The sequence below is a fragment of the Tupaia chinensis genome, unplaced genomic scaffold (assembly GCF_000334495.1).
Source record: "Tupaia chinensis unplaced genomic scaffold, TupChi_1.0 Scaffold000028_1, whole genome shotgun sequence".
Classification (NCBI taxonomy): domain Eukaryota; kingdom Metazoa; phylum Chordata; class Mammalia; order Scandentia; family Tupaiidae; genus Tupaia; species Tupaia belangeri.
In genome coordinates, this window is record NW_006159458.1 from 5,127,536 (window position 1) to 5,143,776 (window position 16,241).

Here is a 16,241-nt window from a genome sequence, read left to right on the forward strand (position 1 = left end):
ATGACACAGTGCCTACCTACATCTCCTTTGGCCCTCCCTAGTCCTCCACTGTTCTGGCTAAGGCTCCTCATCTCTAGCCTGATGGCTGTCCCTGGCTTGTCGCCTTCTCCAGGGTCTTCCCACACCCTGGGCTGGGGTACACCCTTCCGAGTGTGTTTCCATGGCATTCTATCCATGCCTTTAATGGTGCTTAGCATGACATACTGAAGGTATCATTTTGCTCATTAAGACGGTAACCTTCTTGAGGTAGAGAACAAATCATACTAATTGGTCCACAACAGGGACTCAGGAAAGGTCTGTAGAAAGCATGAACGTGTCCAGCATATTCATGCCCTTTTATAGAATTCCACTGGTCTTTCCAAAGGGACCCAACACAAATAAGTGGGGAGGTGAAGAGTCCAGTGCCCAGGGGTTCCTCTTTCTTGCTCTGCCATGAATAAAACACAGGGCTTTGGAGGGCAGAACGGACACTGAAAACTGAAAAGCTCTAAAATAGGACATAGAAAAGTTAATATTTTGAATTATTTAGTCATTTTTTATCTTTGCTTTTATACCACACAATTATATACTATTATTCATATATTTATATATCCATATTCATATTGCATACTATTATCATCAATAAATTCATAAAGACTTTAACTTTTGTTGTAGTTTCTGCTAAAGGGCATGTGTGCTCACTAGAGACAGAGAGAAGGAGAGAGAGAGAGAACGAAAAATCACTCCCCGGGGGGATGGCCACGCCGCAATCCCTTCTCCTCCATGCTCCTCTTGGGATTTTGGAAACACATGCATATGTGCTTGTGTGATTCTCAAGCCACCAGGTCTGGGACTTGAACCATGAAGCTGGCTATGTCAGATCCAGCGCTTTAATCTCCATGCCAACTGCTGGCCCAAGATTGAACTTTTAATAAAAATAACAATTCATACATTTCCACATTTGAAAGTGGTTAAAATGCAGAAACTGAACACTGGAAAGCTTCTGCAGTTTTATCAGTGGAACAGAGGAAGTACTGTGGGGTCTGAAACTTCAGATTCAAATGCCGGGTCGGCTACTCATTAGTTGTGTGCTTAGGGACAAACCCCTAAATGGTGGTGCATGTTGCAGTGAGATGAATCCTTCGTACACTCCTGCCACGCAGTAGGTACTGAATGACAGTTCTCTTGCTCTCACTTCAGGAGATCTGGGTATTTGGAGACTCATTAAGAAGTAATTTTTTCTTTCACTTTTGAAATAAAAGGGAGGCACATTAAGTTTATTTATTTAGTTTTATTGGTATAAAGAGATTAAGAAATGGATTAAGAAACTTGTTTACACTTTTGAAATGGGAGGGATATTTATTCACCTTTACTTTGATGGAGTAGCTACCTTTTGAGCTACAGGGTATTTTTGTTTTTCTTTTTTTTTTTTTTTTGAAGTGGCTAGAGGGCACGTGCATTGGCCAGAGACCAGGGCAAGGGTGGTAGCGAGAACTGGGGTGTGGTCAGGCCACAATCCTCTCTCCCACATTTCTGCATCCTCTTGGGTTTGGGGTGTGCATGCATGCCCGGTGGGTTTCTCAAGATGCCAGGGCTGGGATTCAAACAGGGGTTGGTCATGTGGGATCTGGCTCCCCTATCCACTGGGCTACAGGGTTGGCCCTATAGTAATTCTTTAAATATTGGGTTCTCAAAAAAGTCATGACGCATTTTTCTATGCAAAAAATGCATCATGACTTCTCTGACAACCCAATATATTAACGTTATATTTATTTTAAAAATAGACAACCCAATATATTAACGTTATATTTATTTGAAAAATATTTATTTAACTTTATTATCATTATTTTTTAATTTGACCAGAGAGAGACAGACAGAGAGGGGGAAAGTGAGAAAGTAAGCTGCCAGGTCCAGGACTCAAACCATGGCCAGCCTTGTGGGAGTCCAGCACCTTAACCACCACGCCGTCTGCTGGCTCCATTAACATTATATTTAGAAAAGATGTAATTTGTGTCACTGAATATGTTCATCTATTCTCTTCGACATTTTAAAAGGTAAAATTCTCTATTTTTAAAAATTTGCCTGAGGGTACATGTGCTTACCAGAGACAGAGAAAAGGAGAGAGAGAAGGCATGCCCCACCCTGGGGTCACACTGTGATCCCTTCGATCCCTTCTCCATTTATCCCTCCTTTTGGGATTCTCGCCACACACACACACACACACACACACACACACACACGCCATCAGATGTTTTTCAAGCTGCTGAATCCAGGACTCAAGCTGTGTGGAAGGCCATGTGGGGTCCAGTTCCCTTAACCACCAGGCCAGGGACTGGCCCAATATAAAATTACATTTTAAATATTAAATACATAAGAAACAAACCAACAATTATAATGCCCCAATGAATCTTGAAAATTTATTTTTTGGGAGAATATCAGATATTGATCTTTTGTTTTACAGCTCATGATAATAATCATAAAATATACATTTTGAAATGAAAGTCAAAAGAAAAGAATAATTACATATAATACATAGTACAGATTTTTTATTTGTACATATGCAAAGCAGTACTAAAAGCATATTTATGTGTCCACAATTAGTGAACGTGGCAATTTTCTGTTTAAAGCTGCAGCAACTCAAATCCTCCTAGGGTCAATAAAGAAAGACAATCTGAGAAATACATTTAGGGCTATCACCATGTCTGGCTACTGTAAACCTATTTTTTAACCTCTGCCCTCCCCCCATATATATATGTATATACTTTATTGCCTTTATATTTCTGCTGGTTTAATATAATTAGTATACTAAATAGTTTTCTGCATTTATTTGGTTTCTAAAAATATATAAAATGCATTGGAAAGAGCTTCTGCAGCTTTCAGGCCACCACGGTCCTGGCATTGAAAGCTTATTCTGAAAAGGGAAAGCAGCAATACTGAGTAAATAGTGATTGTTCTGTCCTTCTGATACAGCTGATGGCCTTCACCCAGAACTTAAAAATACTGTAGCAAATACTATCAACATGCAGCTTAAAAAAATGGACATGAGATAAAAGTAATACTTACGAGCTACATTTGAATACATACAGACTAATAAAGACAGCTTTCGGTAGAACGTGGCATGGTTATTTACATATAAATTAAGGCCCGATTTTTCAAAGGCAATGCACAACGGGAACCGCCCACATGCCTACACTCTTTGCACGCCGAAAATCAGAGGTTTCTGCTTTTTTGCATGTTATTTTTCTGCAATATTTCCTCAGACTATTACAGTTCTGACTTGGAAAGATGTTCACCAAAATGGCTTTAAATGAAAAGTTCTTTTCTTTAAAGACCATTTGCTCTTATTCACAAAGAAAATGATCTTTTAATGCAGTTGTAAATTTTATATATACCGTGGAAGCAAGTGCTTCTTCGTTTTTCTTACACACTGGCTATCCCTCACATCTCATACCATCCATTCTGTTGTTTCTTTTACTGTTTTATATATACATTAACTCTCTCAGTCTTGTTTAAGCTCTTGTTTATGCCTAATTTGAGCTACAAGAATCGATGATTAGTTCACTGATGACTGAGGAAATTAAATGGGTAACTTTATTGATACTAATGGAAGGCTCACAAGTAAGAAATTCACTGTGCGTCAAGACGAAAGACAGAGGCAACTCACTATAATCATTCTCTGAGAATGACTGATACTCAAAAGGTCAAACATATCAATACTATTTCAAATATTCCTTGGTAAGGAAAAACCTCTTTTCATGTATTTGATATTTTTAGAAAATCACAATAAAAACTACAGTATGACTTTAAAAAAATACACCAACTTATGATTTAATTTAGCGTTTAGAACCTGAATATTCCTGCAGGTGCAAAATGTCATACGTAGTATTTTTGTATGCTACTGTCCACTCTTCCCCCCCAGCTGTACCCGAAGGTGTGGCACTTAACCTAGCTCCTCTGTATTTGCCACAGAGAGAAATGATCACAAATAGACGAAAGTATTTTGAGAAGTCCCTCTGGAAATGAGTTCTTCCTCTATTTTAAAAAAAAGACCTAGAAAATATGCCTTAGATATGTGTTTCCAGAAGTAATATAGCTGGTTAAAAAGTACAGCTGCTCAGTGGACTCATCCAGCTCACATTGATACACTCTCCTCGCGTAGGAAATCGGATTTCTACTTGCAATGAGGCCCATGAAGATAATTTGGTAGCTTCAAAACTGGAAAGATGCTGCCTGCCTTTCTTTAAAGTAATTAAGTTAGATATTGACACTGTGTTTCACGGTATGTCAAGGCATCTGTAATTTCTAAATACAAAGATTCATATATGTACAGCTTAACATTTTGATTTAAATAGAATGTGATCGAGTTATAAAATGTTTTTCTTTGTGAATAAGGTCTCAATTTCTCTGAACAACAATGTGATTCTTAGTATAGGATGGGACTCTTTAAAAATAAGGCATAGTGGGCATACATAAATCATTACGGTCACAAAAGCTACAAATTATTTTGATTTTTAATTATTCTAATTTTAAAATATATGTAGATAAGAAATCATCACTATAAATTGAGAGCAAATGTACACAAGTTGTGGTTATTTAGGTAAGAATCATTTACTTCTCAAGTTATTTGCAAAGTAGTATAATGGCAAGGTTAACTCAGGGTCTCCAAAATTCCAAAGAAAATAGTATCTTCAGTTGAGGTCTGCCACTTAGCTGGACTAGAAAAGGCAACTCTGCATTATTACTTTCAGTTCTCTAGAAGCTTCTATATATCTCCATAGACATTCTTAACATTTTTCATAGGAAAACTAAATAAAGCAGCATTCTCAGCATTCATTAAACCAAAAATAAGTCAAACGTGTTAAAACATCCAAGTTGCCTTCATGCATAAGACATACCTTTTAATTGTTACCATGGCATTACTATATTAACCCACTTTTACTTTGTTGGCTGTAAATAATACAAAGAATGTATTTCCTTCAGAATTAAAAACTGCTTTAAATTTCATATTAAAGTCTTAATCATATTGTACCAAATTTGATCAGAGGGAATGCAAAATGGCTAAGAGGTGTCTGATCACATTTGTCAAAATATTACTTGTGAATCTTAGTTAAGTCAGTACTCATGGAAGAGGTGTAGATTCATTTTTGGTTTTATAAATAAAATATGTACAAATGACTCGAGTTAATGTCTTGTGAAAGTCAAGTTTAAAAACACACACTGAATTTGACTTTATTCCCGTAGTAAAACGTACCAAATGCCAATCTACTTTCTCTCTAAGTGACTGGAAGAATCACAGCGGTCCATAACGTACAGAGTAAATTACATCCTCTGTTCATGGCTGGCACAAATCAAAGAAGGAATTCTACTGTCCTTGGTACCTGTGTTGGGTCAAGCAGTGATTACCCACAGGTGTATGTGCTAAGAGACCATACAACTGATGCGGGTGATTTAAAAATTAATCACCTCAAGTGGTATTCCTGAAGTGGACCACACTGGTCCCCACACATCTGTAACTTACATACCATGTCATTCCTGAGGACCGTGAGAGCAAATGATAAGGCAGGGCAAAACCAAAACACAAAACTTACTGGGAAACTCCTTGCCTGTTTACTTAGACATTCAACAATCTTATTTCTGCTTAGTATTAGGTTGTTAGGAAAGTCATGACATGCTTTTCTATGCAAAAATGTGTCACGACTCTCCTGACAGCCCAATTAATTGTATCTGAAACACTGAAAATCTTTTACACATACAATTTACCTCATGAAAAATACATTAAGTGGCTCTTCATTTATTTGGAAATAATGTACAGGAAAGAGTAAGTTCCAGATTAAAAAGAAAACCTGAATTATTTCACCTAATTAAAGCAAAGGCTAGGATAGGTTCATAAAATAAACCCAAGTGGGTCCTTCTGGAGTTCGTTCTGATGGTGGAGCACCCTCTGCCACTCGTGTGGTTGTAAATTAGCAATGCATGGATGGAGCCTGGCAACATGCACACACAGTCATAATCACACAATATGTAATGTCATTAAGTCACAAGGTTAGTATTAATAAAAAACATTAAAACATCAACATTCACACATTAATTGATTACATGGAATAAATTAAACTAAGCCAGTCACATAGGTCTCTTCACTCGTAAGTCACGGTTTATTTATGGATACGCATAGTATAATCCTTTCCTAATGCTCTCCAAATGCTACAAGAAAAATGAAGGCTTTGCATTACAGCTGCTGGACAAAAACGTCAACACTGTTGATGAGAGAAAACACAGTTTCTTTGTTCTTTAGCATCAGTGCACAGGGTATGGCTCCAAGTGGTATGCAATGTGGGAGAGAAAAAGATACGGTGGCTTGTGAAATACATCCTCTGTTCATCATTGGCACAAATCAAAGAAGGAATTCTACTGTCCTTGGTACCTGTGTTGGGTCTGCCCCAGTGAAGACAGATAATGTTATACATAGATGCCTTCAGGGTTAAAACCAGATGAGATGGGATTCTGCAGAATACGAAGATTACTGGGGAGCTGCCGAGATGAACCAGGTCGCTTCAGGGACCCAGACTGGAATGGGGTCTCTAAACAAGAAACAAAGGAAGTCATTTGAAGTCTCGTCAACTTGGAACACTCCACAACGTGAGCATCAGACCGTTTCCTGCTCTACAGAATCCGACAAAGGATGTAAACAGCAACGGTTGTAAACCCCTGGGGACCCTGGGAAGGGAGAAGGCTTTAGCCTCTCCTTAGAGGGGAGTCTATTTAATAAGCCAGTTTTTTTTTTTTTTTGTGATTTGAAAAGTGAATGATCTTTAAAAGGTGAGTAAGGTGAGTATTTTCTCTTCTTTCTTGGTTGTCCAGACCATACACGCACACAGATTTGGAACTGTCTTTTGAATACCAGCAAAAGTCAACAATAAAGACTTTCAGGAGAAGAAAAGGGGCCTTAGGAACAGAGAGAAGCTAAAATTCAAATGATCAGACCATAACTCACACATATTTCAGGAAACAGAAAAGAGGCAGTTTAAAACTCATAGTATGAGCTTTGGTGACTTCATGGTCATCAAAGTAGATAAATAACCTAACAGTTACTTACTTTCCCCACAAACAGAAAGTATGTCAAATTCTTTTATGTAGCTAACTTACAAATTAGCTGTGCAAGGTAGGATAACACTTTTAACTAAATGCAAGCAGTTTGTTCAAAGTTAACTAATGAGAATGAAGGGGGAAAAAGGCAAATTTATTAATATCTTACCCCTTTCTATGTCTGCATGGGAGGCCTCTATTTCAATGGGCTCGGCTGGCAAAACAGTCACTTTTGTCCCTGTCTGCTGAATAAATTGCTGGAGATTGACTTGACGCAGTTCTTTAGTCAACTGTTCCAGTTCTTGTTCTCTGTCCTAGATGGAAATTATTATTTTTAATGTAAGCATTCCCTACTGGCCAGTTCAAGACATCCCAGAGACAGTCCACCTGCCTCGGATACCTGTGCTCATGAGATCACATTCACATATCCAGTTTGTATCACTACAGTGGACTAAAGAGGTCACTTTCGCTCTGTGGCATGGACCAAAAAACATGCAAATGAAAGACAGCCTTTTCAATCTGTCCTCTTAAATGTGATTCTTCACTCTGGAATACCCTATGTACCCTTGCAAAATGAATATAAGTTTATAAACTTTCATCAAAAAAATACTGGTTTCCACCCATCTAGTGTACAGCAATCTTACTTCGCTGGTCACAAATTTTCGTTAACCATTTCATAACTGACTGAAAAATTAGTAATAATTTGGTCCATAATATTTATAGCTCTCCATTTTTGTATGCTTTCTTTCTTTTAGGGAAAAAACCCATTTATTTATCTACTGATATTTATTTGTTATGTTTTCAAGCCACCAGGTTCAGGACTTGAACTGTGGTCGGCAATGTGAGAATCCAGTGCACCAACCACCACACCATCTGCTGGCCCTGATTTTTCTAAGTTTTCATGAGATCCATCAAGATTTATCAGGACCAGCAGATGGCGTAATGGTTACATCGGTGGACTCCCACATGGCTGACTGTGGTTCAAATCCCAGACCCGGCAGCTTGGAACTCATGCTGGGTGCATGTGTGTACATGCCAAAATTCCAGGAGGAGACTGCAGGAGAAGGAACTGTGGCATAGCCAACCCCTGGTGGGGGGATTTCTCGCTTTCTGTCTCTGACAAGTTCATGTGCCCTACAGCAAAATCTATAGCAAAATCCTATAGCAAAAATCTCTCTCTCTCTAAAAAAAAGAGCTATCTAACAGCATGAGGAACATAAGATTGCCAAAAGATTCTTACTATGGGATTCTTAAATTCTTCACAGGTCTGAAAACTCAAGAGCCTTAAAGGAGATTAAGTTTGGACAGATGGAAAGTCCAAAAGTAAGCATTCTATTATTTAATAGGATTTCATCTCTCTCTCTCTCCTCAGATGCACTAGAAGAAAAAGTAGCCTCAGCCTCACCCAGGCTGGGTGTACCTGAAGGATGTGATAAGGGTAGGGAAGAGACACTAGAAACCAGTGGTTATTTTCTCCACTTTGAGAGTAGGAGGTACTGGGTGGTATGTTAATAAGTTTATTAGACACTTTTCAATGGGTAGCAAGACTCACTAGTAGTGACTGTCATGAGAAATATTTTTCCTGTAAGTAATATTAAACACAACACAACTTCTAACTGAGCCCTTTTCAAAGTGTCAATATGAATCCAAACATTAAAATGCTGACCGTTAAGATGCTAACCACCTTCTACCCATTGGCTATTTCTGATTTTCAAAATTTTGGTGGTAGTTTCAACTCTCACTCTGAGTGATAGAGAAAAGAAGTCATATCAGTTCTTCTGAATCCTCGGGTCTCCCTGATTATGGAACTTTCCATATTCTATAGCAGTCGTCAAACTTCAATGTGTACAGGTACTACTTGGGGATCTTGTTATCTTGTTGCATTGTAGATTCTGAATTTCTTTTCTTTTTCTTTTTTTGGTCATAGGGTGTATGTGCTTGCTGGGGAAAGAGAGGTAGTGAGAAGTAAAGTGAGAAATCACTCCCCTGTGGGGATGGCCATGCTGCAATCCCTTAACCTCCACTCTCCTCCTGGGATCTTGGACATGTATGCACGTGCACCTGGTATGATTTTCAAGTTGCCTGGTCTGGGACTAGAACTGTGGTCAGCCATGTGGGAGTCCAGCACCTTAACCACCATGCCACCTGCCAGCTCCTGAATTTCCAAGTGTGTCCTGAAGCTGTCTGGCATGGACTACACTTTGAATAGCAAGTTTCTAAACCAGCCCAGCCCCAGAGAACTTCCTGCGGTGACGCTCATCTTCCAGGTCTGTGCTATCCAATGCGACACCCCCACATACGATGAGCACTTGAAATGTGGCTGAGAGGGATCAAAACCAGTACTTTAAAATTATTTAATATTTTAAATATTTATTGAATAATACTTTAATTAACCTAAATAGCCATATTGTAACCAGTTATGTCTCTTTTTCATCTGAGAGTCTCTCTCAGAGACTATTCAATCTATCTTTAAAAATCCCATAAAAACAATCATAGTTATCTTTTCAAGACTGGATCTCTAAGAAATGTGAGTTAGCTGATCAGGGCCTAAGTGGCAATAAATGGAGAGGTGAAAAATTGGAGAGAAACCTTTGAGGCCCTCTCCCTGGGAAAGCAAAGGAGAGTATTGCGGAGTTTGTGTGTGTGTGTGTGTGTGGGGGCAGTGGTGGGAAGTGATGACCAACATTTCAGGAAAGAAGCTACAGCTAGTAACAATGGAGAAATAGCAGATGAGCAGTCACCCAGTCCTTGGTGACCTCTTTTGGCTTTGGTTTCCTTTTCTCTAAAAGGAGAAGGTCAGATTCACTCTCTCATCATAGTGGCCATTCCAGCTTTGAAATTCAGCTCTTCCTTATCTAAAAACTTAGTAGTGCTAAGACTGCCACTGTAAAAAACCCTCTGCCAGGACCAGCAGGTGGCATGGTGGTTAAGGCTCTGGACTCCCAGACCATAGTTTGAGTCTTGGACCCAGTGGCATGAAAAAACATGCTGGGTATGTGTGCGTGCCCAAAGTCCCAAAGGAAGAATGGAGGAGAAGAAACTGTAGTGTGGCCATCCCCCTGGTGGGTGATTTCTCACTTTCCATCTCATGTTCTCTCTCTCTAGTGAGCATACATGCCCTATGGCAGAACGATCTTAACAAACAAAACAACAACAAAAACAAAAAGCCTCTGCTGTGGAGCAAGGTCGGTGTGGCTTTGGTGCTCATCTTTCTTCTAGTCTCATACGTAGGCTTTGTCATAAGACACAAGAGGTCTATGAAATTTTAAGTAAAGCAGGTTTCTATGAATAATTTTTTTGAGAGAGATTTTTGCTATAGGGCATGTGTGCTTACTGGAGACAAAGGGACAGAGAGACAGAAAGTGAGAAATCACCCCCCTGGGAGGATGGCCATGCTGCAGTCCCTTCTCCTCCATTCTCCTTTTGGGATTTTGGGCACGCATGCATACGTGCCTGGAGTGAGTTTAAGCTGCTAGGTCTGGGACTCGAACTGCAGTCGACTACATGGAAGTCCAGCGACGTAACCACTGCACCATCTGCTGGTCCCTTAGTAATTCTTCACGTGTAAGAGAAATTGGCAATTATAAAAGATTTCAAGAATATTTTAATTATTTTTGTTCTATTTATTATTTATTTATTTATTTATTTATTTATTTATTTATTTATTTATTTGGAGAGATTTTCACTGTAGGGCGTGTGCGCTCGCCAGACAGACAGAGAGAGACATAGAGACAGAAAGCGAGAAATCACCCACCAGGGGGGATGGTCATGCCGCAATCCCTTCTCCTCCATTCTCCTCTTGGAATCTTGGGCACGCACACACACGCGCCCGGCGTGAGTTTTAAGCCACTGGGTCCGGGACACGAACCACGGTCGACTACATGGGAGTCCAGCGACATAGCCATTACACTAACTGCTGGTTCCCTGTTCTATTTATTTTTATTCATTTTAAAGATATCTTTGCCAAAAAGTGTGTGTGCTCAATTTATTAATCCTTTCAAACAGTTAAAACACTCAGTGAAAAGGTTCTTACCTGTAATCGTCTGGTGGCTTGTCCGAGAGATCTCTCCACAGCCTTAATGCCATTTTCCAGCCTCAGGCTCTGCTGGCCTTGAATGTCGATTTCCCCTTTAACCTTGCCGATCTTTCCTTTCACCTCTTCCTCATTGACCTGTGCCTCCTGAACTTCCCGTTGCAACTTTTCTGCTTCGAGACCACTTTCCATAGTCTGAATCTGTGCCAAGTAGTCCTTTAATTTGCTTTCACATTCTGTTATTTTCTGTCTTATTTCTTGAAGTTGATCCTTCAGCTGTTTTTCATTTTCCTGTTCAATCTGTAATTCATTTTCCCAAAACTCTTCCTCCTCAATTTCTACATCATTTCTTTTGATCTTTTGCTCCAGGCGGACAATTTCCTCTTCAAGGTTAGAATTAAATTTTTGCTCCCAAAATCGTATTTCTATTTCATTAGATTCCAACTGTTTCTCAATGGACTGAAGCTTCTCTGTCTGCAAACGGATCAGCTTCTTCAACTCATCTGCTGTTGTTTTGCAGTTATTCAGCACCTTTTGCTTAAATTCGGTTTCTTTACCTTTTCCAAAAATGTCCATTAATCCTTTGGCACCTCCTGTAAATGTTAATGATTTCCTTTTAGGTTCTCTCCTTTTGATTGATTTGTCTATCTGGGGCCTCAGTTTAGCTAAAGGGGGCAAACTCTGCCTGTATAAAGTTCTTTCAGGAATTCGAGCCACACTATCTGAGGTGGGTCGCTCACTGAGAGATGGCCCCGTGCGACGGAGAATTAGCTGCACATCACTAGCATACTGCCCCCACTTGTTTAAGGATATGATAGGATTTTCATGAGGTGCTAAGTGTCTTTCGGTATCTCTCCATTTTTCTATAAGGGTGTACCTTCCAGTTCGACCTAGATCAAAAAGATAAGAATACATTGTCAAAATGGGGTATGTAATAGCTTAATGCAACAGAGGATAATGTTTTTTTTTAAAAATGGTAGTTGCTTTTTATGATAGAAAGTATATGCATGCGCGCATGAATGACGGAGAGAAAGTGGAAGGACTCTCCACAAGGTCTTGTCACACTGTGATCCCAGCCCTCCAGCTTAAGACATTAGGTACCAGTGTGCTTGCCTGGCATATTTTCAAGTAGACCTGGGGATCCAGACTGTGGATGACCACGTGGCTGTCAGCACTGCAGTACAATAGTCCATGGATTACTGTGTCACCTAGGCTGGACTTGACAACTATGTGTTCTTGATTAGCACCAGAAGATCATGTTTTAGAATCCAGTTTATGCTGCCTTTAAAATCTTCACTTGAAGATACTAAACCCCTGGGAACCAGCAGTTAGCGTAATGGCTATGTCGCTGGATTCCCATGCAGTCGACTGCGGTTCGTGTACCGGACCCGGTGGCTTAAAACTCACGCCGGGCGCGTGTGTGTACGTGCCCAAGATCCCGAGAGGAAAATAGAGGAGAAGGGATTGCGGCATGACCATCCCCCCTGGGGGGTGATTTCTCTCTTTCTGTCTCTCTGTCTCTGTCTGGCGAGCGCACGCGCACGCGCCCTATAGCGAAAATCTCTCCAAAAAAAAAAAGAAAAAGATACTAAACTCCTCAAGGTATGGAACAGTATAAATGATAGGATATGAACTGCCTGCTTAGAAATTAAATTTCACACTTTAAACATGAGTGATACTGCTGTACTTCTGTCAAAGCCTGACTGTCTAGAACTTATTTGTGGGCAAGGTTGAACACAGTTTGTTTTCTAAATGAAAAAAAGACATCAGTGTGCCCCTTTCAAGGCCCTGAGGGGCTGGCGCCTAGAACTACACAGAACTTTAAAACCTGAGTAAGTTTTCACTGTGCGAATCCCTCTGCTTCCTGTTCACACCAGCAGTGAGGAAGTTGGAGGCCCCACTTCTCCAGAGACACAGAGTCAATGGAGACCTTGCTCCTTAGCTAACAAGCAGCTGCCCAAGTCTCCTCTCTGTCTTTCCCACAAGAGCTCGGGCAGCCCAGGGCTCACACAGCTATCTTCCCGCACACCTGTGGCAAAGAAAAATTACCTTTGTGAAAACTTTCAAAATCACTTCGTGGAAAAAAAGGGGCCCTGAAGAGAAGTCTTGTTCACTTTTTATGGTAATAGTTTCAGAAATTCTAGCTCCAGCAATAATAATACATACTGGAAACTGCTGCTTGGTAGGCTCATATCACATGGGAGGTCCTGGTTCAATTCCTGGCCCACCCTAAAGAGTTGGCTATGCTGGCATATGCCTGCCCCTTGGGGAGGTTTGGGCAGGAGGAATATGACATAGCAAAACCTTGTCTAAAAGTACGACACACACTTACCACTTACATGCATACACACAAAAGCAGGAAAAAGAGGGAAAAAAAGATCTTTCTAAAAAAAAATTTCCAAAGCAAAATGTTATTAAAACAAAACAGAATAAAATCCATTTAAATGTAAAAAAATGCTATACCTAACAAATTATAGAAGATAAAGTCTCAGAAGACAATGTGATGTCATAAGCTTGAATAAACTTCTTAAACATTTTTATTTTTGAAGGCTGGGTCAGAAAGATTATCTTAATTTTGTTAGAATACTTAGTATTATTATAAAGGAAAAAAATGACGCTACTATCTAGCCATTATATTAGCATATACAGCTATTCATTTACCTTCTCAGCTTTCTTTTTTAAGTTTCATGAGCTTTTAAGCCAATTAGTATTTTCTCAATGACTGTGTCAATGAGTGGAGATCTGAGTGTGGAAATGTGAACATCCACGTATGTGGCTGAGAAGGAATACATGGAGAATGACTTTGTTCCAAGCATATGGGTATGTTCTCCTTTAAGAAAACCTCAAGTTCTGGGCGCAGCTGAAACGGCTTTGGAGGCGAATAGACTGAAGTTTTAACCCTGGGGGAAAGATTTACTAGTTGAGTAGCACAACTTGATTTCTGAAATGCCTCTTAGACTCTGAGGGTCAGGTGTAATAAGCACCTGCCACACTGCTCGGTATAGAGCAGGCCTTCCACGCATGACAGCCGTTATTAACTCAGGACGCTGTAATCTATATAATGAAAGGACTGACTAGAGACTTCCATTACATAGAGATGGATCATGACCAAATCTGATGGAAAAATATCCTTCTTAAGTAACTTCCAACTATGGAAAGCTGGAAGGCGTAGGAGGGACCAGGGCTCTGGAGTCAGAAGGTTTGTGTTTAAATCTGGTTTTGCCGTCTACTTAACATGAGTTGAAAAAATGATTACATTTCTTTTTAGGTCCAGTATCCTCATCTATAGGGTGGGAGTAGTATTTCTTTATATGAAAAGGCTCTCGTGAGATTTAGGAGAGAAGATAAAATATAAAAATGTTTTGTAAAATTGGAAAGTGTTAAACAAATATGAGTTAATATTATCAAAATATCCAGGCAGACATGGGAATAAGAAAGACAGCTAAGAAGCACATTAGATTGTCTTCTTGGAATAAAAATATCTCTATAATCTAAAAAAGACTATTATCACCCCAAGAAAAACCGCATGGCACATCTGCAAGGTTAAAGTTGTCCTGTGTGTTCAAACTGCTTCAAAGATCACATTTTGTGCTCTTGGCTCTGCTGCCTAACAACTGCTTTCAGGGGTCTCCCTCCTTACTCTCTGGATCTCTGTGTCTTCATGAGTAATGTGAGGGTCTGGACTAGACTGGACATGCCACCCTCCAATTCTATCAGGCCAAGGTAGCATCTTTAAAAAGAGGGGCCAGCAGGTGGCATAGTGATTAAGGCACTGGACTCCCTTGTGCTTCGAGTCCCACACCTAGAGGCTTCAAACTCACACTGGGCCCCTGTGCACCCAAAGTCCCGGAAGGAGAATGGAGCAGGGATTGTGGCGTGGCCACCCTCCACCCCGGGTGTGTGTGTGTGTGTGTGTGTGTGTGTGTGTGTGTGTGTGATTTCTCACTTTCTGTCTCTCTGGTGAGCACACATGCCTTATAGAAAAAAATCTTTCAAAGGGAAAAAAAAACATTACATTCCATGAACTCAAAAAATTAAAAGACCCTAATTTAATCATAATGAAATATAATGCTGATTTTCCCAATGGTTAATGGTACTGTGCCCTCTGAGCATGTATTGGTAGAGGATTATTTAGAATTGCTTTTACTGCCAGTGTTTTCCCTTTTTGTTAAATAATACATATTTAGTGCTATTAGGCAAAAATATCCAGCATTATAAAGAAGTTTTAAAAGGGAAAAAAGTCCAAAGACTTTTATTACAGAAATTGGATTTAAAATATTTTGTATAGAAATTAAATCTCATAATCACTGTTCTTATTATTCATATTTGGCAAGACCTTTTAGGTCCTGCCTATTTCACTTATTGGATCATTAGAAAAGTCATGATACATTTTGAATAGAAAAATATGTCATGATTTCTCCACAAACCCAACAGATTCAGACTCCTTCAAATCTCCTTTTACTGCATTTTATTAAATGGATACATTTAGTTCAACCTTGCATACTATCTTGATGAAGCCTCAAAACTAATGAAAAGGAGTATCTATGATACCTGTAATTTTTTTTTTTTTCTCAATTTGCTATTGGGTGTATGTACTTGCCAGAGAGAGGACAGTGAGAAAGCATAACCCAGGGGGGATGGTCATGCCACAATCCCTTCCCTTTCGGGATTTTGGACACACACAGACATGCGTGCCTGGTGTGTTTTTCATGCCACTGTGGGACTCAAACCACACAGTCTGCCATGTGAAATTCAGCCACCTTAACTACCACACTATCAGCTGGCCAGACACTTGTAGTTTAAGCTATTTGGGTTACCTAGGACTGTGTGCTACTGTCAAATAACTGTGATCCAATTAAGTAATGGTAAGAATACTAACTGTACTTTTAAATGGCTGAGGCAATTGAGAAAAATCATATGAATCATTAATTTCACATGAGGAGAATTACAGATTTTTTTAATGCATCAATGGAATCTTACTGAATGATTGACAAAAATTAAAGGTAAATAAGATAACATTACTTTGACCTAACGTGAAGTAGAATATATAACCATGAAGTAATATAAAAAAAAATTCTAAAATATACCAAAACTCAAATATCCAAATATGGGTCACTCAGAAAAATATGCCCTTATTCAAACCATT

General features: G+C 39.5%; 1 protein-coding gene across 10 annotated transcripts in view; it reads right to left on the reverse strand.

Moving 5' to 3' along the window:
• Window positions 1–2,368: 2,368 nt before the first annotated feature.
• The window catches only part of RASSF8 (Ras association domain family member 8), a 134,962-nt gene continuing 121,089 nt past the window's right edge, over window positions 2,369–16,241 (reverse strand). For all 10 annotated transcript variants that reach the window (XM_006140284.3, XM_006140286.3, XM_014587270.2 and 7 more), the window contains 3 exons: window positions 11,096–11,985; window positions 7,232–7,376; window positions 2,369–6,557 (listed from right to left, as the gene is read on the reverse strand). In XM_006140284.3, coding sequence (XP_006140346.1) covers window positions 6,436–6,557; window positions 7,232–7,376; window positions 11,096–11,985 — 1,157 coding nt within the window. In that variant the 3' untranslated portion in view covers window positions 2,369–6,435. The remainder of the gene's footprint in view (window positions 6,558–7,231; window positions 7,377–11,095; window positions 11,986–16,241) is intronic.